Here is a 22,655-nt window from a genome sequence, read left to right on the forward strand (position 1 = left end):
CGCCCCAGCTACTGAGTCTAGCATACACTCAGCCTTGTATGCTTCGTCTTTGCAAGGACAAGGGCATCTCTCATAGCATCTTCTCCTCAAAAGCATCAAGGCAAGCAAAGAGCATATGGAGTCAATCGCCTTTGTTGCCTCCGTGAAGAGTCAGGCCAGACAACTGTCGAATATTTTCATGGAAGTCGTTTCTGTAAAGCTACGTCCGCTTTAAAATGGCACGTTTGCCGCATCAAAGACGATAGTGTGCTCCACTCAAAAATCTCAACTTCACATGAACCACCAAAGAAATAAAACAAGTCGCAAACTTCACCGATGTTCCTTTAATTTAAGAAATTGAATCAAGTATTGACCCCTGACCAGTGATCCAAAAACTAGGTCAGGAGTAATCTTCTATCCATCAGAGTTTTATACCCACTCTGCCATCGCGTCTTCACTCTACTACTACGACCAAGCCACGAGGGCTCCAGAAATTATAAACGACACATGTGTATCAGACGGAGGTTGTACACCGACTGGTAAACTCATCGAGTGTTACGCTACCACAGTAGACGGTTGGGTACCAATCGGTTAGGTTAGTTTTCAATGCCCGTATTTGGAAAGGAATGCTTGCCGTTGCGTCAAGAGAACGCACTTGTGTCTTGGTTATGTCTTACACAACCACAGACCACTCGTGTACCAAGAGTATAAAATGTAAGCACTCAGAACTGCTTATCTGAAGATAAGTGATGTTTGGTGCCCCTCTCTTGATCTGTATCTTGTTTAAAGGCATGGACACTATTGGTAATTACTTGAAATATATGAGAGTTGAGCAATTGAGGGCTGTTGGGAGTATAAAACATTGTGAGAAACGGCTCCCTCTGAAGTACGTAGTTTTTGAGAAAGAAGTAATTTCTTACCAGAGTATTTGAATTAAATTCGAGACCTTAGCTGAGGTATCGAATTCAAGCATCTGAAAGTACACAACTTGTGCGACAAGGGTGTTTTTGTTCCATTGTTCTCTCGAAACTTTGACAACCAATTGAGTTCAAATTTATACAGGTTAAATAGTGGTTTACCAACCAAGTACCAAACGTGTCCAGTGCCTCTGAAGTCAATTTGTCGGTTGTTTATTTGTTTGTCGTCTACATTTAAAGGAACACGTTGCCTTGGATAGGACGAGGTGGTCTATAAAAAGCGTTTGTAACCGTTTTTTATAAAATGCTCATAAAATGGCCGACCGTGTTTGTTCGCGACGTAAAAGGAAAACCGTGCAATTGTGAGTGATACTTGTGTCGAACATTATATTCTACTTTTAAAACATCTTTCATTATAGCTCCATGATCTTTCCAACCATATGCTTTTCATAAAACGGTTTCAAACGCTTCTAATAGACCAACTCGTCCGATCCAAGGCAACGTGTTACTTTTAATGATAATAGTACCCCCAACAAAACTAATGACCACAATCAGCACTGCAGCCGTTTGTAATGAACATGTAAGTAGACCTTCAAAGTGGTGTGGTTTAGGAGAGAGAGGGGGTTCAAAAACATTGGTATCTTCACGAAATGTTTCTGAGTATTCCCATTACGGATTATTCTTCCTGTGTCGCATAACCACTCCATACCTTCAGTGATATTAGAACAGATCCAAAAACAAAAACATATGCTTTGCCTTTAAAGTCAATGACTTCATTATTGAGATTTCTGTGACTTTTGTTTCATGACAAACAAATAAAATAAATCAATTTCCAGAATAAGAAAGCTTTATTCAATTTACTCGCAATAATGATCTACGTGGCTTTTTTACAGAGACTCGAGTTAAAAACTTATACAGCACATAGTCAGTATGGCATGATTAATAGCTGGTTACCATTTACTATATACACCATACACGTATATTATATCATTACTACGTCTTGCGAACCAGTGGGCTATCAATCACCGACCAACATCATAAATTTGGCCAGTCAAAAAGACTGTTTTGTTTCTCGTATAATAAAAACTATAGCAACCCTTGTGAAACTGCATATTGCCATCCGGTGTCAAATTACACAAAATATAAACAGGCAGTACCCACATTGGCTTAATAATAATGTACTATTAAGTGTGTTAATTAACCCAAATGAATTGTGAACCTTGAGCTATGCTGGAAAAAGGACCCATCTTTTAAATGTTCAATTTAATTAGTTGGTTTCACTTTCACCAGCTGGCGATTCGCTCATAACCCAATTTAACCTTTAAAGCTTTCCTCCAAAAGGGCAAGTCGCTTCAGATATCAGAGATTCTTTAATCATTTGCAACCAATCTCTCAACTTTTTTCAAGTTGTTACTTGTTTTTCTTCTTTTTTTGGTGACCATTTTTTGATTTGTTAATTTGTCCTTTTGTTTTTGTGACTGGACAACCAGCAAGAGGAGAGATATGGGCTTGATTTAAGAAAAACACCAAGACTCTTTGGAACAGCGTCCAACTTCAAACTCAGTGCACTAGAAATGTTCAACATTATTATTTTGATTGTTAACTTATAACTTTACATGTGGTAGCTAAAGTTGGTCCTTCGAAAGTATACTTATTCTAGCAAGCTAGATGATGGCACTTTACAACATGGTTATCCTTTTTCATCCGGCTTACTTTTAAAACCATTTCTAGTGAGCATACAACCTCAAACTACATAGTAGCTTCAATTGGTTAATCCTACACAACACTATAAAAGCACTCCCAAGTTCCGATTATACACCTGGGTGAAGAGAAGCAATTATGGTTACCTGCTTGCTCAAGGACACAGGTGTTATAACTGGGAATCAAACCCACGCTCTGATATTCAGCCACATACCATTTTGCTTAGCAAATAATTTTGATTCGCACTTAACATTAGTGCAGTCCAGTAGTTAGACTGCACAACTTGCTATAACAAGGCTATGGGTTTGAATCCTACCTAGCTAACCGCTGATTTCACAATGACTAGGATAAGTATTGTCGTCTAGTTACTGAATCACAATTTCTTGATTTGTGCAACTCAATCATAGGCGTGAAATCAATGCTCATTGAGATTGGCTGTTGCCAGCTTGGTGTTTATATCCCCTTGTGGAAGTTTGCCAAGTTCCCTTGACAGGAAGATCATCTCAACAAACAACAAACAAGCAAACATCAATCTTAGTTTTTTGGAAAATCAAGCTCTTTATGTTGTGTACAGGTTTGATCCTTACAATGTGTGGTTCGAAGTGCGTCACAATGAAGTGCATTCAAATCGCAAAAACAATAAGCATATTCTGAATACCTCTTATACATTGGAAACAAATACATTCCAATGTAATGTACTTTTTGGTTAACAAGGCTCACAGTTCATCTGGTCTTAACAGTAATGAGTTAATTTATTTCACAAATAATTTTGTTGTCTTTAAGACAATGTTTGGGTACTTCATAGACTTGAGTGCAATACCACCAACTGGGTACTTCATAGACTTGAGTGCAATACCACCAACAAGTACTCATGTAGGCATACTTGGGTACGTATCAAACAAAACAAAACCCTCCCCAATTTGTATCATACTTTGCATGTATTGCTTGAACATTGCAAATTTATGTGGAAGACCTGGGAATGTTTCACATAATGTGAAAAATATGACGAGTTCCAGCCTGAAAGCTGAAACAATTTTAATGAAAAAAATCTGGCCAAATATATTCAGTTGCTACGGATAGATTTAACGGGTTTGGGTACGTTTTGAAGGACACAAAACACAATGTCCACCAATTTATAATAAACTTAAACGGTTTGAAGATAATGGTGGTAGAAAGCTTCCCTTAAAATATTACTTGCTGATGAAAACGAAACTAATTCTTGACTCCGCGAGAGGAAATTTATCTTAGCATGTGCAACGTACTTACCAGGATTGGTATTTAAAAGCACTGGTTAAAACAGTGCACAAGCTAAAACAAAAATTGTGACATTGTTTTTACTCATTTCTCAAAAAATACAGCACCACAGCAAGTAACATAAGGAAAGCTTTCTACCACTCTTCAAACTATGCAAGGTTAATGTAAATCTGTTCAAAATATGTTTTGTAGTTCAATATAGTACCCAAACCCTTTAAAGGATTGGTCGAGTTGGTCTTGAAAAAGCGTTTGTAACCGTTAGTTATAAAATGCATATGATAAGAAATTCATTTTAAAAGTAGAATATAATGATCCACACAAGTATCACTCGAGATTGCTTGGTTTTCCTTTTACCTCGTAGACAAACATGGCCAGCCATTTATGGAGTCACATTTTTGACTCCCATAAATTACCCACCGTGTTAGTTCGCAAAGTAAAAGGAAAACCCGGCAATTTTGAGGCAAATGTGTGTGGATCATAGTATTCTACTTTTAAAACATCAATCTACCCATATGCATTTTATAACAAAGGAGTAAAAAACGCTTTTCAAAGACCAACTCGACCGATCAACATGTTCCTTTAATCAGAGAAATTTCAATCCACCAACAGGGAAGTATACAGTATAACAACCTGAACTACTTATAAGTCAACATCTTTGTTCCACCATGATAAACTTCCATGCAAAAATACTGATAATTTAGAAGAACTCTCTGCCTTACAAAGCGATAAAAATTTCCATCAGTGTATAGTGAGAGACGCAACAAAATATATATATTAACACTGCAATCCTTCACATTAACATGGCAAGACTTATTATTATCCAATATCGTGTATTAAAAAACCCAAAGCTGTTTACTATTCAAACAGCAAATTAACATCAAACTCCTCACATTAATAACTTTTTCCTTCTTCATTTTTTCTTATTTTTTTGGTTGGATTAACAAAACAATAATCATGAATATTTAATTGTAATCAACGCTTTATTTTATTAAACCAGTCCTCACAATGGCAGTTTCTTGCGAACTCACGCAACCAATTGAGTATACCTCCCCTTACAAACAAATGGAACATCTCAAACGTTAAGATAACATCACTGTTCTAGGACGAACCAAATGAAAACAGGGGGGATTTTCCTTTTCCCCTCAAAATGAGAGATGCAAGAATACAGTAAGAATGTACACTACGCACACAAATTAAATGTAATTTAAGATACAGAATAATATGAACAACAGTGTTTTATCAAAGCTCTTACTAAATGTACAGACGGTAAACTTCTCTTAAAATTCCACTATATCAAGATTTATCCAATAACTAAACTGCGACAAAAAACTACAACTTTACATTGAATTCTTAACATTTTGCGGAGTTGATTATTATTCAGTACGAATTTTTAAGATTTAGGTGAAATTCCATATTGGCAATTAATTGGCATACACTGGTGATTGCATGTGTTCACACATGACAATGCAACAATTTTAACACATGCAATATGCGATTAAAAACATACTTTCACAAAATATAGACTGTTTTTAAACACTCTAAAATCAACCCCTTTATTGTGTATGTCAGCCTAGCAAACTGCATCATTGATTTACTATTAGATGCAGGGTGTACATAAGAAAAACATAGTTAAATATGTTTTCTTATGAAAGTCAAAATAGTAGAATGTGTTTTTTTATGGCAGCTGGATTGTCACTATGTACCTCAATCACACTATTATTACCATTTCATTGTACTAAAACTACATTTCCTAAAAGGCAATTCAGAGTTATCAATGTTTTAAAATGTTGATTATTTTTCAAATACTTTTGAGCCACCGACCCAAAATTTGGACTTAACAATCTGAACCATACTGAAACAGACCACCGACCATTTTCAACCTTAAGTTTTTGTATGTGACGTTCTATTATTCCGTATTTAAATTGAAACTGAATTTCAACGATCAGGTTTTGGGTGATTTTTGTTATCCAACCCACAATTACGAAAAAATATAGAATTTTTACACATTGATTGTTCTGAATGGCTCTAAAAAGTACCAAAATGTTAATTATTCACAGCGGGAACAGATTATCCTCATTTTTTACTCTGCCCAAAACATTTGGTAGCCTTTGACTAAGTTTTGAATAGAAATGGTTCACCTCCATTTAACAATTTTTCAAGGAAATTTCATGTCTGCTGAATTCCCATGTCATACTTTTTATACAAAATAACATATAAAAACACCCTGTCTTACTGGAATATGCAATGCATCTCTGCCCTGATTCTAGGTATTCAGCCTTTTTAGAAAAATAAAACCAGATTCAAATATACTGAACTCATTTTGTAATACAAAAGGTGACAAACATTCCACTATAAAAACAACGGGAGTTTCTACTTTTCTACAAACTACCAAGAAAACTGCCAACAATTCTAAGGGTCTGGGTACTTTTTGTAGGACAAAAAACACAATGTCCACAGATTTACACTTAACTTACACAGTTTGAAGATAATGATATGATGATAGGAAGTTTCCCTGAAAACATAACACCAGTACTGGTAAATTCTTTGTACATGCTTAAAAATAGTTTTTGTCACCTCAGAAATTAATTCCATTGCATTGTTTTAATCATTTCTCAAAAACTACATTACCTCAGCAAGAAATATTTTCAGGGAAGCTTTCTACCATCAGTATCTTCAAACCATGTAAGTTTTGTTTAAATCTGTGGACATTGTGTTCAGTGTCCTACAAAAATTACCCAAACCCGTGTGTTCAAGGTATACACTTTGTTCATTAGTCATTGAAAACATGTACTTATATGAAGGAAAGCAACTAACTACTAACTATTTATACATATATCACTCAGTCTTCAGCTCCTCCACTGGGAGAAAAAATATCCATAAATCTTGTCATTTGTTTGACTATAACAATGAGCTAAATACACACATTATTTTACCCTAAAGAAATGAGGACACAACCCTCGCAACACTCTATAATATACACACATAACCCAACAAGATATTAAATAGTGTAAAATTCCGACTGTATATAGATAGAAGCCAATTCTTCAAAATCCTTTGGGAAAAAAAAAAAAAGAAGTTTTTAAAAACAAACCTAGTAAAAATAAAAACCTTAATAAAACTAGGTTTTTCGAGTACAACTTTTTAACAAGAAAGAATTAGGAAAGAAATTATGGTGAGTTTTGTACTATTAAAGGCATACCTTCTTCCGTTCAAATATATGCATACAAGTCACTTAAATTGTCATTGACAGTGTTACGTTAGCCCTTTATATTAATACGGATATATAAAAACTTACAACTTAAAAATTAGTCAAAGCGAATACTTAAAAGCATGAATAGTAAATGGCAAAGAACCAATCAAAGACAAGTTGGCTAAGAGCTTTACAGACGACGGCTGGATTTTGTGGTTTCTTTAAAGAATGACATGTTTCCTGTTATTTCAGGGACTTAAGGGTTGTGCCACTATGATCAAAGCTGTACATCGAGTTATTAACTCTCACCCAGTTCCTGCACATGCATGCTCTCCACCTGGGCCCATTTTCATAGAGCTGCTAAGCACACAAATTTGACCTCGGTGGTCTAACCCACCCGAGTAACATGCCTGTGATATTTTTTCACAGGACTCAGGAAAGTACTGAGTATACAGTGCTAACACACATCGGTGTATGGGTAAAAACCAAAATTAATACACAAATTTGCTAAGCATAAAATTTCTGACTCGATAAAAACCGGTTTACCAACCAAACTTCCAGGTGATTTTCAGGAAAAGCAAACAACAGCTGAACACCACTTACAAGCAATATGCAACAAATGAAAAATCTGATTGGTAATCTTGTTTTTTTACCAAGGAAGACATTTCATGCTAAGCAAACTTTTGTGCTTAGCAGCTCTATGAAATTGGCCCTGATATTTGGGGAGGATGCGCACATGCATTAACTGAGTGAAAGTTTGTAGTTCTATGTACACCCACAGGTTTCTAATGATCATGAAGAACCCCTTTAATATTATGATCAAGAAGAACCTCTAATAGAAAATAGCCATCTTTATAACTGCAGTTGAAAACTATGCAATCAAATTGATGACATGTCATAAATTGGCAATCACAACATCGTAAACCAACACGAAATAATTCAACTTGAAAGTCACTTATTTCAATTTTAACCAGTATATAAACAAACACTGGATTCTGAAGGTTACATTTCTGTCATTCGAAGATGGGGCCGTCAATATTTCAGCATAATGTCCACCAGCCAATGTGCTTTGAATCAATTAATTGCCAAATTAATTACACCTCGTAATAACAACATATACTTAAAACAATAGAGTACATATACATCGTTAACAAATTTACACTTTAACAACTGAACACTATATAACCTTATCCTATTCTACAACTAATTTCCTAATGAACATGATTATATAATCAAATCAAAATGATCACAAAATTGATCACTTTCTCATGTCAGTCACTTGTTATTTTCTAAGGACTAACTATTATACTAGTTAACTTGATTTGTCGACACTTATTCCTTGGCAATTTTTCTTATAAGTCCAACCCTGTATCTTGACATGATCTTGAAATTCTTTTGTGTTGGGCTTTCACACAATTACTCGGAAACCTATAGTGTATGTACAGGTATATACATTTAAGGCAAGAAGCAAAGGGCAGAAAAATTCACAAAAGAAAATATTATACTTCACCGCCGATATGATTACAAGATCTTTAAGGAAATTCTTCCGATCAGGTCAAGAATTCAGTACCAGTGTATACTAAATAGGTAAGGCATGGTTTACCATAGCTTGGTTTTCTCACATATCACTTTATGGTACTTGCTATACACAGTTTCTCACTTCGACCTGAAATGTAACTTGCTTCACTGTCAGGGAATTAGCCATTTGCGTGTTAGAACAGTGACATACTTGATCACAATTTTGTATTTCTCAGAAAATTGTCACATTTTTTATTTTTTAACACACCAGGCCAGATGGCCACTTCAAGGTGTGGGCTACAACGATTTTATTCCAGAGGCCAATGCCACCTACTCCTAGGGCTGGATGGAACAGGGTTACCCCCTTTACAGTCCATATGGATGTAGGCTTGGATATCATCAGTCCGAAGCCTGGCCGGCAGAGCAGAAAGCACTACCTCCCCAATTCTACGTAGCAAGTGTCACGACCGAGATTCGAACCCACACTCTGCTGATCAACCACCAACGCTTGAATCCGGTGCTTTAACCTCTCGGCCATGACATGCCAAATGAATCAGGTAATCTTTTACAAAGCTACAAAAGAGACAGTGAACACCCCTCTACAATTGAATAATTGTGTATGGCACAGTGGTACTGGGGTTTGCTCATCCGAAGGTAAATGTACAGGAACTAAAGTGTTTGGTATAAATCTCTGCATTTGTGGCCAATACTTTCAACAGAAGATGTGAGAAAAGGGATAAAAATAAACCATGCCTTCCCAAAACAGAATTTTTAGCAAAAATGGTTACACCCCTATGTTTTAACATCTCTATGTTCCGACACCCCCTGGTGTTTTTTTTTCTTTTTTTCCTTTATCTGAATCCTACCCCTAAATGTGTAAATCATCAGGGATTTCTCGGAACATAAGGTTGTCAAAACATAGGGGTGTCAGAATATAAAGCAGTCACCTTCTAAACAAAATATATCCTGGCTGACCAATCTGACTAGTATTCGTCGACGAAATAATTTCTGGAAGACTTGTTTCTGAGAGGAGGGAATAATGAGCTTCGGATCTCGGAGGAATCTAGTAGGATTGAAGAACATGGTCCAAGGGGATTGGTTGTAAGTTTTGGTTGATAACCATACATATATATATATATAATTCTACATTAAAGTAAGGGTATACCTTTGGCAATTACCCTTAAAACTTACTTGGTAAAGAGCACAGGTGATCAGGGCCCAATTTCATAGAGCTGCTAAGCACAAAAATTTGTTTAGCATGCAGGCATGCAACTGCCGGTTGAAAAAAAATTGATACCCACAATGGTACCCTAGAAAATGTTCAGGTTTATTTTGCTCTTAGGTGCATTTTTAGCATGTACTAGGCTTAGTTTACATGATTGTAGTTGTACACTGTTAATGCCAGGCATATATTAGGATAATAATTTTAAAAAATCCGAAAAAAATATTATTTTTTTTTCGTGTTTTTTTTTTTTCTTTTTTTTTCCCACGTAAAAAAAAAAAAAGGAAAACGCGGAATTCTGTGGAAACGCGGAAGAGTTGCATGCCTGAGCCTGAAATTTCATCCTTGATAAAAATTGGATTACCAACAAAATTTCCTGTTGTTGCATGTTGCTTGTTACTGGTATTCAGCTGTTGTTTGCTTATCCTAAAAAATCACGTGGAAAATTGGTTGGTAATACTGTTTTTATCGAGGCAGAAATTTCATGCTAAGCAAATTCTTTTGCTTAGCAGTGCTATGAAATTGGGCCCAGGCTGTTGGTATTAAACAACATTAAGAAACAACAACCTCTGAAGTAATGTAGTTTTTGAGAAACATGAACATTTTTCACCAAAGATTTTTAATCTGAGAAGGACTTCAGTCATGTGAAAGCTCACCATTCTATAAAATAAGGGGTTTTCTTTTCCATTCCTTTTTTTTCAACTTCAATGACCTGCAAAATGAGCCCAAATTTGTACATGATTTTATTTAATGCATGTTTTGGGATACACCAAGTGAAGCTATTAGTCTTTGACAACTACCAAAAGTATACACTGCCTTTAATAAAAATAACAACAAATAACTAGTTAAAAGGTTAACTAGTTACGTTCTTTAAAGAAAGAAATGGTTATCAGCGGCTAGTTTTAGATATTATTCCCCAAAACATTGAATGATGAGGAATAGCAACCAACTACTATGCAATTTTTTCATGATTTTTTTCCCCAAAATGTCTTTTATCAGCTCAATTATCTGCTCTCACATGATGTGTTACCTCCTTGTCATTCTGAGCCCCCCCCCACCCCCGCCCCCAATTTAACAAAAAATTAATATATGCATATATTTATGCTATGTTTTATTGAACTTCATGAAGGGACCATGTTTATACGAATTGCAACTGAAATGGGCAAGACACACTTCCTAAGTGTTTTCAGTGTGTTAGTTTTTTTTTTATTGAACTCGGCGGCAATAGTAACCCAGGGCCTTACATTTCTCGCAAAGGTGCTGTGGATGCTCCTTGCTTTGGTCAGAGACGTCCAAACCGTCCGGTTTCTCCAGAGGGCGCTGTTTGGTGAAACAAAACAAATTAGTTTATCACCTGAATTGCAAAATTAACGCCGACATATGCGTTAGCACCAACAATCGGATGGCATTTTAAGGCACTGGACACTACTGATTATTACTCAAAATAATTGTTAGCATAAACAATTTCTTGGTAACAAGCAATGGAGAGCTGTTGATGGTATAAACTGTTGTGAGAAACGGCTCCCTCTGAAGTAATATAGTTTTTGAGAGAGAAAATTTCTCACTAAAAAATTTGAATTGAAATCGAGACCTCAGCTGAGTTCAGGAAGCATCTGAAAGCACACAACTTGTAAGGGTGTTTTTTCCTTCCATTGTTCTCTCGCAACTTTGATGACCAATTGAGTTTAAAGTTTCACAGTTTTGTTATGTTATGCTTCTGATTTTAATCTGGGCGGAACTAAGATAATTTTCAATGCCTTCACATAATAACAACCTGCTCTAACAAAATACATATTTTTCCACACAGAATTTTTCACACGTAATAACACACACACCTAGGTAGGCACCAAGGCAATTTGTGAGATTTCCGAAGCATCTATGTTGTAGTTGAAAATTATGAAGCAGGCAGCAAGGAATGTTTTGGGGGGAAAAATTTATCTGTGAGTTCTTGCAAAACTAATCACATTGAAACTTGTTTTCTTCCACAAATACATAGGTTCTTGGTTGTTAGCATTGGTTCGAAGTGTGGGTTGGCGTGTAATCGCATCTATGGCATGAACAATGCATAGCCAATGCATAGCATAGCATGGCAAATGCATAGCATAGCGTTGCAAACAAAATCATTGTTTTTTGAAAAACAAATGATATTGTTTCTACATACTCAACATTGAGTGTCTTACTTGAACTCAGGTTTTCCTGACTTGGTGGTAGTTCATGAGGTGTCATGGTTGATCTAGCATCAAATCACCTTCTTTTTCTTATTTCTGATCCAGTTTGTAAAAAAAACTTGTCTTGATTATTAAGGCTGCATGGTGTTTTGCGTAATGGTGGTCAATGCTATGCCTCACCTAGAATGTTAGAAGCGGTCTTTCCAACTCAAACGCACCTGCTTGTGTGGGTAGACATTGATATGGCATTTGATGCACTCCTGCCCCATGTTAGCCCAGCTGTTTCCGCTCATCCACTTCCGTTTGCACTTGGGACATTTGTACTCCCCAAAGCACCTCTTCTTACCCTGGTATGGTGTCAGGCCCTCTCCTTTTGGACGTGCCTGTATTTAAAAAGAAAGTTTAATTTAGATAAACTTTTGTTTTACCCTTCCACCAATGTGTGTTAGCACAGCTTACTCAGTACTTTCCCGAGTTCTCGATATCACGAGCTGATCACGGGCGTTTATTACTGGATTCGAATTGACTCCTGACGATGACTAGAGCGAGCTAGTCGAAACATTGATACTAATTTAAGAACTGACTCCGTAATAGTATAAGTTAAAGTAGCCTTTTTTCTATACCATCCACCCTGGTAATAGCAAAAAAAGATTGAAGTGTCTGAACATGATTGCTCTGAAATGGATACTTTGAAACACTAGGTGGCAGCAGACTTACCAGTCAAACTTCCATTGTTTACGTAGTTCTGAGCTTGCGCACCTACCGATGGTATTGCCAGGTAAGTCTGCTGCCACCTAGCATATTGCCATTTTACATAGACCACATTATAGGCTACCTTGAAATCATACTAAAACCATGCTCCCTAATGGGCCAATAGGTGACTTTTGAAACGCTAGGTGGCAGCAGACTTTACCTTGCGATACCATCGGTAAGTCTGCTGCCACCTAGCGTTTCAAAAGTCACCTATTGGCCCCTTAGGGAGCATGATTTAATTATGATTTCAAGGTAGCCTATAATGCGGTCTATGTAAAATGGCAATAATTATGCTAACTTGAGTTGCATAAGCAACAAGTTAGTTATAACATGGTTATAATAGGCCAAATGGCCTATATGGTATATTAATTAGTCTTGCAACATTTAAATATCAATTTGTGATAAATTAGGTTGGTCAAATAACATTTGAGGGACAAAATTTAAGCGTTTACACCATTGACTGGCCCCCTATACCAATGAAAGTATGAAATACAATGCTAAGATAAGTTCAATGTCACTTCGGACATGCAAAAGGATTAAGTTTACCTTACTAAATTTTTATTGAAATATGATAGAATGGCTACAATTCTAAAGTATCCCTGACAGTAAAAATGACTTTTCAACTCTATCAGAATGTTGATCTTTTCTAGCATTTTGATTAGTGACGTTAATTAGACAATCTTGCAGGTTTGACTTGTGTGAACTGTGAAGGGCAAAGTCATTACTTTGGATTCCTTGCTAAGGACATTGAAGCTACAGCAGTTGCAACATTTTTGATAGTTCAGAAGAATTTTGTTAGGCTGCTCAGGTATTGGAAAGTGCACCATTGCACATAAACATCCTGCAGAAATATTACTGTCAAAGTCTTGAATAAGGCAAAACCAATAAAACCATTCTTCTAAAAAGACAAGGGGTTCCCCCCAACAAAAATAGGAAGTTCAATTTGAAGTGTTTACAGTTTGGCCATCATGTAGGTTGATACCCTTGTAAATTTTTCTACCAAAAAAATCAAAGATGTACTTTCCCTTTAAAGACACTGGACACTATTGGTAATTGTCAAAGCCCGGATGTCTCACTTGGTGTATCTTAACATATGCATAAATAACAAACATGGGCAAATTTGAGCTCAATTGGTCAACAAGTTGCGAGATACTAATGGTAAGAAAAACCACCCTTGTCACAATCACATGAAGTTGTGTGCTTTCAGATGCTTGATTTTGAGACCTCAAAATCTCATTCTGAGGTATCGAAATCCAATTCGTGGAAAATTACTTCTTTCTCAAAAACTACGTTACTTAAAGGGACACATTGCCTTGGATCGGTCGAGTTGGTCTTTGAAAAGCGTTTGTAACCTTTTTTTATAAAATGCATATGGGTAGAAAGATGATATAAAAGTAGAATACAATGATCCACACAAACATGCCTCGAAATTGCGTGGTTTTCCTTTTACCTCGTCGAATAACACGTCGGCCATTTATGGGGGTCAAAATTTTGACTCCCATAAATGGCTGACCGTGTTAGTTCGCACAGTAGAAGAAAAACCACGCAATTTCGAGGCAAACTTGTGTGGATCATTGTATTCTACTTTTAAAACATCTTTCCAACCATATGCATTATATAAAAAACGGTTACAAACGCTTTTGTTTTGACCAACTCGTCCGTTCCAAGGCAACGTGTTCCTTTAAGAGGGAGCCGTTTCTCAGTATGTTTAATACTATCAACAGCTCCCCATTACTCGTTTCCAAGTTAAGGTTTAATGCCAATAATTTATGTGAGTAATTACCAATAGCCTCCACTGCCTTTAAAGATTTATAAATTGTGTTTGTTTTTAGAATGACTTATGGATATGCCCCTAACGAACTATGCTCCAGGGTGAGGGGGTTGAAGTGAACTTTTTGGGTTTGGGTTGTAGGGGGGGGGGGGTGATCTAGGATTACCCAAACCCCAGAGGAAGTTTTGAGAATCTGAAAAGCACACAAATAAACAGTTTACAGGGCTCCAACAGTAGGTGTGAGCATGGAACCTTCCTCCATAGTGTGAGGCCCCTTCAAGGTTGTCTTTTTTAACAGTCAAATAATCCACTTGGGGGTTCAAATATTCTCATTTCATTGCTACTGTATTCCAAGTTTTTAAATTCAAAGATGAAATGAAAAGGGTTGGTGCTTAGTTAAGAAAACTAATCCCAGCGTTCTTACAATTCAATTTCAAGCAGTGACTTATTGTTCAAGGAGTCAAGTGAATGCCGAGTAAGTTGTCTGCCCAAGTTGCAACAGTAATTCAACAAGATCATCAGGGGAAAATCTCAAAGCTCTCTTTGCTTTGCTGAAGCGGCAAAACAGCGATCCATTTTCCACATGGGGATACAGTTGTACAGACCATTTACAATTTAAAGGGTAGGCCTATATGTACTTTTTCCTTACAAAAACACAATGTCCACAGATTTACATTAAACTTACACAGTTTGAAGATGATAGTAGAAAGCTTCCCTTGAAATTTTACTTACTGAGGTGCTGTAGTTTTTGAGAAATTAGTAAAGTAATAATTTTCGTCTTAGTTTTAGTAAAAACGTATTAACCAGTTATGCTATGGTTTTGGTATAATATCATAACTGGTTAAGGGGATTTTACATGCTAAAGTCATTTTGGTCTCATGAGACAAACATGATTTTGTGACTTGTTTTACTCATTTCTCAAAACCTACACAACCTATAGTTAGTAATGTTTGAAGGGAAGCTTTCCACTATCATTCTCTTCAAACCCTGTAAGTTTAATGTAAATCTGTGGACATTTTGAAAAAGTACCCGAATCCTTTAACATGTATTCCTGTCAGTACATTTTGAAGTTGCAACAGTAGATCTTTGGATGGCCTGTGATACTTCAGAGTCAACGAAGGCAATTGCCTTCATTGTCCCCTAGTCATTGCCTTGGTGCCCTTAAAATGCTACATGCCTTGGTGCCCTTGCCCTTTCTAAAATGAAGCACACAGGCCTGACAAACCATTTACAATTTAACTTGTATTCCCATTAAAGAAGCTATGTCAGATTTTTGGCCGATTTGGCCCAAAAATTTTGATTTATAATTCAATAGGTATTTTGATAGAGGTCGAGAAAGTATTAAGCTTTCATTTGAGCCATCGCTCGAAAAAGTCAGCCAAATATTAGTAGCAGTGAAATCAAGTGCTCAAAATTAGTTTTTGTCGGGATCCCGACAATATATCACGTGACCAATTCTTACGTGTTTTATAAGAAAGGTTTTAAGTTTTTGTAATAGTTCCTGACCATTAAAAGTAAAGGTTGAACTCAACAAAATCAATTTTTTAATGTTTTGGGCCAAAAATCTGACATAGCATCTTTAAAGTGTTAGTTTATTTTGAAGTTGCAACAGTAACTCTCCGGGATTATGAGGGGAAAATTTCCTAGCTCTATTTGCTGAAGCAGCACAACAGCGATCTGGTTTCCATATGGGGATACCATTATAAAGGACCAACAAACTAACATGACCTTTAAATGACTTTCTTGGCAAAGAATCTCTCCCTCTATTAAATGCTACCACAGCCTGAGGGGCTGGTGGTGGTGGTGGGGGGGGGACCCAGGCCAGATTCAAGGAGACTTACAAAACACAAACTTCTTGGGACCAGGCTTCCATCAATCTACCATCTGGCACTAGATGCTGAGAACTATCAGCTGTGGGGGAAAATTCCTGTAACCCATGGCAACAAACCTAAATACCAGCAGTAAGTCCCAGCCCCTGTGGAGTCAGCCATCTATCTATATCCAACTGCTGTTTTATGTTCCATTTATTTGGGAAAATGGTTATCTTGGTGCTAATGAAATTACCTTTGTTCAGTTTAACAGTGAAGTTATAGACATAACAACAATGCAAATGTTAATGTCTCTTTTCAGAAAATGTGTTTTATATGTTATAACTGATTCAATCTTTCTGAGATATGTGTGATGTCACAATTACAAAACTTTGTTTTTAAAAGAACTTTAACAGAAATGATTATGAATTAAAATAGAACATTGGAGCCTAAAAACCTCATATTAACACAATCATCTTTTAAGTATGAACAGCTTTTCTGTTGAAATTTCACCACAATATTTTAAGAAGATTACACTGCTATTAAAAAACAAATTCTGGGGAACAATATGCAAGTACAATTCCTCACAAGTTGTTTTGTCAAATCAACAAGTACATGCCAATTGTTTTTATAAAGAAAGTTGATATGCCCATTCATCAAATTAAATAAAAAATTAATCACAATCAGTTTCACAGTCAATGGTTTTTCTCCCTTATCAAATTTGGGTGCAGACAACAAATAGCCAATGGCTAATTTTCAGAATACCAAAATGACCTCCACAAGTGACCCCTTGGTCTGGTTACTATGGTTTCTCAGCCAATCTGGAGGTGCTCCTTGAGGGTTTTTAGGGGGTGGGGCTTACCAAGTAAAGCTCATGTTTTGATGACTTTCTGGTAAACAACAAAGGTTGACTCATAATCAAGATGGAACTTTAAAGGGTTTGTATAATGTTTGGTTTTCAGAACCATTTGAATGTTTCATTCCTTCAAACAATAAAACTAACCATAGAAAATTTACTCCAAAAGGTGGACGTATTTGTGAGATATCGCTGTAAATCCGGAGTGAATAAACGAGTGAACTATGTCAATACACATAACCTTAGTAACAATACCAGTGATGCTTCAAAGTGAAATAATTCTCAAAATGCATTTATACTGTCCTAAGCTGCTGTACTTCTTACCAAGTTAAGTTCTTGACAATAATGTCCAGTAATTACTAAAAAAAAGTATACATGATCTGTAAGATCTTTAAGTTTGCAAAATTGGGTGAAAAGTCATCCTAACCATATCAACTGGTATAACCATAACAATTACAGTGCATGCAGTGCTTCACAATTCTCACAAAGTAAGATTTTATGGTCCTTTACAGTTGCTTTGAGACAGCTAATCAGCTGTGAAGTCCCATGCCTACTTCCTGGAGTCTAAAGATGTCAACTTTTGTTTTAACACATCACAAATTACTTGACTTCTTTATAGCCATTTCCACTTCATGTTCTCCCGACCACACAAACAGTTTTTTGTCTTCCCACCAAATCCCATTTGATGCCAACCAGACAATCTAGAGGGATCCCCAATGGGAACATCTTTAGGGATCCTGGATCATGAGATTGATTGATGCCAGATCCCATCAGGCTTCTCAACGCATTCTCTTACAACCCAACAATAGACCCATTGTTATACACTTTAATGTGGATGTTATTGTCACTTGAATGATTTAAGATGATTTACTTGTCTGGATTAGACATTTAGACAGGCCACCCTTGTTGACAACAGTCTTCTGTGTAGCTCCTCTGAGGGCCCTCTTCCTGTCTCCCCCCCTGTTTCACTAATCCAATTAAACATAGGGTCACCTGTAGGTACCTGCCTAATGATCAGAAAGCTTTGTAGTTGTGTTAGGGCTTTAATTAGTTCCAAATGGACAAGTCTTGCACTGTGGTTAACACCAGATGGTGTTAATGTGGCTAGCGTACATCACGATCTGTCAATTTGGGGAGAGAAAGACCAAAGGAAATACCGAGTGATAGGAAGGAACTACACAATAATATGAACTAAAGAATGTCTCACTGGTCCTAGCTCTATGGTCGACTCTCACCAATAATCAAAATTCAAACCATACTCAAATCTTGGGAATACATTCAGTTTTAGCTTTGTATCGCTTTTGTAAAAGGCGCTATATGAGTAATATTATTATTATTATTTCATTGAGTTTTAAGAAAGACCTGATGTTTGAGAAAAAACCTTTAATTTACCTACAATGTACATGTACATGGGGATGTTGTACATGGATAGGTACATTTGTACACTTCAATTTCACAATCAATTATTTTCTGAAACATTTGAACAAAAGTGAATCAATAGGCGGAAACAAAGTTATTGTCTTAGAGGAACACGTTGACTTGGATCGGACGAGTTGGTCTATTAAAAAAGCGTTTGTAACCGATTGGTATGGTATGAAATAAATATGGTCGGAAAGATGTTTCAAAAGTAGAATACAATGAATGATCCACACAAATTTGCCTCAAAATTGCGTGGTTTTCCTTTTACTTTGCGAACTAACACGGTCGGCCATGACTCCCATAAATGGCTATAACCATATCAGTCGACGAGGTAAAAGGAAAACCGTGCAATTTCGAGGCATGTTTGTGTGGATCATTGCATTCTACTTTTACAGCATCTTTCTACCCATATGCATTTTATAACAAACAGTTACAAACGCTTTTCAAGGACCAACTCAACCGATCCAAGGCAACGTGTTCCTTTAACCCAGACCAGGCAGACCAGGCCTACAGTTTTCACTTTCCTCTTCTCCTATAACCATCATACCAAGAGACACAAAGACACCCTTACCTAACAATTCATTTTCTTTTTCTGTGCTCTAGAGATCTGTACCCCCCTTCCTTTTTTGTTTTACCAACCCAACCCTTTTAAGGGCAAGTTTCCAGTCAATCATCATCTGGAATAAACAATCCCTTCCAACCAGCAGAGTGAGAGGGACCCAACCTTTCACACCAATCACAAACTGCTGTGAAGCTGTTTTTCTCAGCCAATTAAGGTATTATCTTGGATTGCCAGTTCATTAGTGGCCCAGCTAATGAACCATATCCAAACATCTGATAAAGACTAAGGCTGGGATTTGGTGTAGAGGTGAGAGAGAACATGTTTATTGCCACCGACATAAATAACCACAAAACCCCAAAAGGAAGTTCAATAAACTTAGCTTCAAACAATAAGAAGAATTTGCAAGTAAACTTAGAATTTCTTTTTTTTTTGAGAGCAAGGCCATTTATATTTTTGTAAAGGTCACTCATGTTGGTTTTTTTAAAAGGCAGTGGAGGACACTATTAGTAATTACTCGAAATATTTATTAGCATAAAACCTTACTTGGTATTAACGAGTAATGGGGAGAGGTTGAGTATAAAACATTGTGCAAACGGCTCCCTTGTCACACAAAGTTGTGTGCTTTCTGAAGCTTGGTTTCGAGACCTCAAATTCTAAATCTGAGGTCTCGAAATCAGATTCGTGGTAAATTACTTCTTTCTCAAAAACTATGTCACTTCAGAGGGAGCTGTTTCTCACAATGTTTTATACCATCAACCTCTCCCCTTTACCCGTAATCAAGAAAGATGTTATGATAAAAGTATACCAATAGTGTCCACTACCTTTAAGCAGCTCAATGAAACTGAGCCCAACCTACATTAATTTTCATGAACAAAGATTTAGACACCTTTATAATGGTGAATATGTTTAAGATAAGAAGATCTGTATAATATGTATTAGTTGTTTAAAATAACTACACAATGTTACTATTCTTAAATAAAAGCTATTTGTTGTTTTTGGTGACTCTGATTTAAAGGGTCTATGTACTTTTTGTAGGACAAAAAACACAATGTCCACAGAATTACACTAAACTTACACAGAATTACACTCAAACTTACATAGAAAGCCTCCCTGAAAATGTTTTATGCTGACGTGCTGTAGTTTTTGAGAAATGAGTCAAACAATGTCATGAAAATATTTTTCGTCTCAGTGATCGTGAGACGAAAATTATTTTAGCATGTAAAAACGTATTTTCATGACATTGTTTTACTCATTTCTCAAAAACTACAGCACCTCAACAACAAATATTTTCAGGGAAGCTTTCTACTATCATTATCTTCAAACTGTGTAAGATTAATGTAAATCTGTGGACATTGTGTTTTGTGTTACAAAAAGTACCCAAATCCTTTAAGGGTGTAATGTATGTTGTCAGATACACATGACCATGTGGCACATACAGAGGAACCTGTCAATTAAACAACACACTAAACGTTGTCAACATTTCTTTTTGTAAACGGATGTTCGTTAAAAGTTTTTAATTTTAAGCATGTATCACGAAGCAGAACAACTAACAGATGGAGGCTAAAAAATAGTGGTTTTTTTTAAATAGGTATGAATAAATAAATGATTATTTCATGGTCCACTTTTATAGAGCTGTTTTTCAAGTTAAACAAAATCAATTGCTCAAACCACTAAACGCTTAAAGGAACACGTTGCCTTGGATCGGTCGAGTTGGTCTTTGAAAAGGGTCCTGTAACCGTTTGTTATAAAATCGATATGGTTAGAAAGATGTTGTAAAAGTAGAATACAATGATCTACACAAATATGCCTCGAAATTGCATGGTTTTCGTTTTTCTCGTCGACAAACACGGTCGGCCATTTATGTGAGTCAAAATTTTGACTCCCATAAATGGCCGACCGTGATAGTTCGCGACGTAAAATGAAAACCGTGCAATTTTGAGTGATACTTGAGTGGATCATTAATATTCTACTCTTAAAACATCTTTCTAACCATACGCATTTCATAACAAACGGTTTCAAACGCTTTTCATAAACCAACTCGTCCGATCCAAGGCAACGTGTTCCTTTAATCTGAGCAGTTTTTTGACTGGTAACTGTAAAGATCTTTTAACTGTCTGTTTCATGAAACAATATTAGTGAATGCCTACCAGCAAACATTTTTAGTGTTATCCGACCCTGTTATTATTAGTGTTAGTCCTCATGCAGGTCCTCATGCAACTAATAAATAAGTTTGCGGTTCATTCAAACTGAAGAATTGGTGGCCTGTTTAATTTGAAATACTTAGCGGCCATGTTGAAAAAAAATAGTAAGTAATAAAAAGTAAGGCCCTCATCCTCCTCTTTTTTTTTTAAAGTAATTGTGTCGATATCTGCTGATATGGGCCACTTGTCAACTTGCCCAGATGCAAATAATAAGTTATCAAAATGTTTGAATGTAGGTAGGCCAACCTAATTCATTTGCCCAAAATCGACCTACACCAAAAACATCCTTATCACGACACTACATATTTAAGATCTGTATAAATATACTGAAACTTCTGAAAGCATGTGCACACTTTTTAAATGCTCAGAAGGATATAAGCTAAAAGCGCATGGCCTGGCAGGATTGCCAGTTTTGCGGCAAAACTTTGCCAGCTTCTAAACGGATGCAGACATATTGTTTTGGTTACGGTTTCATGATGCAAAGCTTCCCAAGTTTATTCAATGCAATGTATTTATGGGTTCTTGTTGATGCATAGCTTTCAGACAGTTCAAGGGCATGACTAGTAGAACGCCCTTCCTTCAAAACTGTATCAACTATCATGATCAAAAGTTGGTGTCAATGTTATACAAGGTAGCGATAAAATATCCAGTCAAAATACTACACACTTTGTACAGACACTGTGTATGTCTTATGGTCAATCATCTAAACATCTTCACTTAAAGCCATTATACACTTTCAGTAAACAGTATTGTCCAAGTCCCACACTTCGTGTATCACAACTTATATATAAAATAACAATCCTGTGGAAATTTAGGCTCAATCGGAGTCGGGAGAAAATAACGGGAAAACCCACTCCTGTTTTCGCGCGTTTCGCCGTGTCATGACATGTGTTTATAACAAGTCCATAATTCTCGCTAACGAGAATTTATATTGTTTTTAAGTTTTCTCAAAAAGTAAAGCATTTCATGGACTAATATTTCAAGTGAAGTTTTTCACCATTACCTTCTGTAAACCCTGTAAATTATTTGTAAATCTGTGAACTTTTTTTTTTTTTCTGTACCGAAAGGATCCAATGGCTTTAAAGGCACATGACACTAACAACGACACTACTCAAAATAACTATATAAGCATAAAACATTACTTCAGGTACTGAGTAATGGGGAGCTGTTGATAGTATAAAACATTGTGAGAAACGGCTGCCTCTGAAATAGCGTAGATTTCGACAAAGAAGTAACTTTCCACAAAATATTTGAGACCTCAGATTTAGAATTGAGGTTTCGAAATCAAGCATCTGAAAGTGTTTTTTCTTCCATAATCTTGCAACTTCGATGATCG

The 22,655-nt window shown here is 36.3% G+C and overlaps 1 protein-coding gene across 3 annotated transcripts in view; it reads right to left on the reverse strand.

Annotated features, from left to right (window-relative positions):
• Positions 1-9,486: 9,486 nt before the first annotated feature.
• LOC139952811 (uncharacterized) overlaps positions 9,487-22,655 on the reverse strand; it is a 28,617-nt gene continuing 15,448 nt past the window's right edge. The window contains exons 5-7 of one of the 3 annotated variants that reach the window (XM_071952044.1): positions 12,168-12,332; positions 11,026-11,101; positions 9,487-9,622 (exon numbers count right to left, since the gene is read on the reverse strand). In XM_071952044.1, coding sequence (XP_071808145.1) covers positions 9,543-9,622; positions 11,026-11,101; positions 12,168-12,332 — 321 coding nt within the window. In that variant the 3' untranslated portion in view covers positions 9,487-9,542. Of the gene's footprint in view, positions 9,623-10,873; positions 11,102-12,129; positions 12,333-22,655 lie in introns of those variants that run through there. The other 2 variants (XR_011787915.1, XM_071952045.1) reach the window with 2 other exon arrangements.

This window comes from Asterias amurensis, chromosome 21 (genome assembly GCF_032118995.1).
Source record: "Asterias amurensis chromosome 21, ASM3211899v1".
In the NCBI taxonomy this organism is placed as follows: Eukaryota; Metazoa; Echinodermata; class Asteroidea; order Forcipulatida; family Asteriidae; genus Asterias; species Asterias amurensis.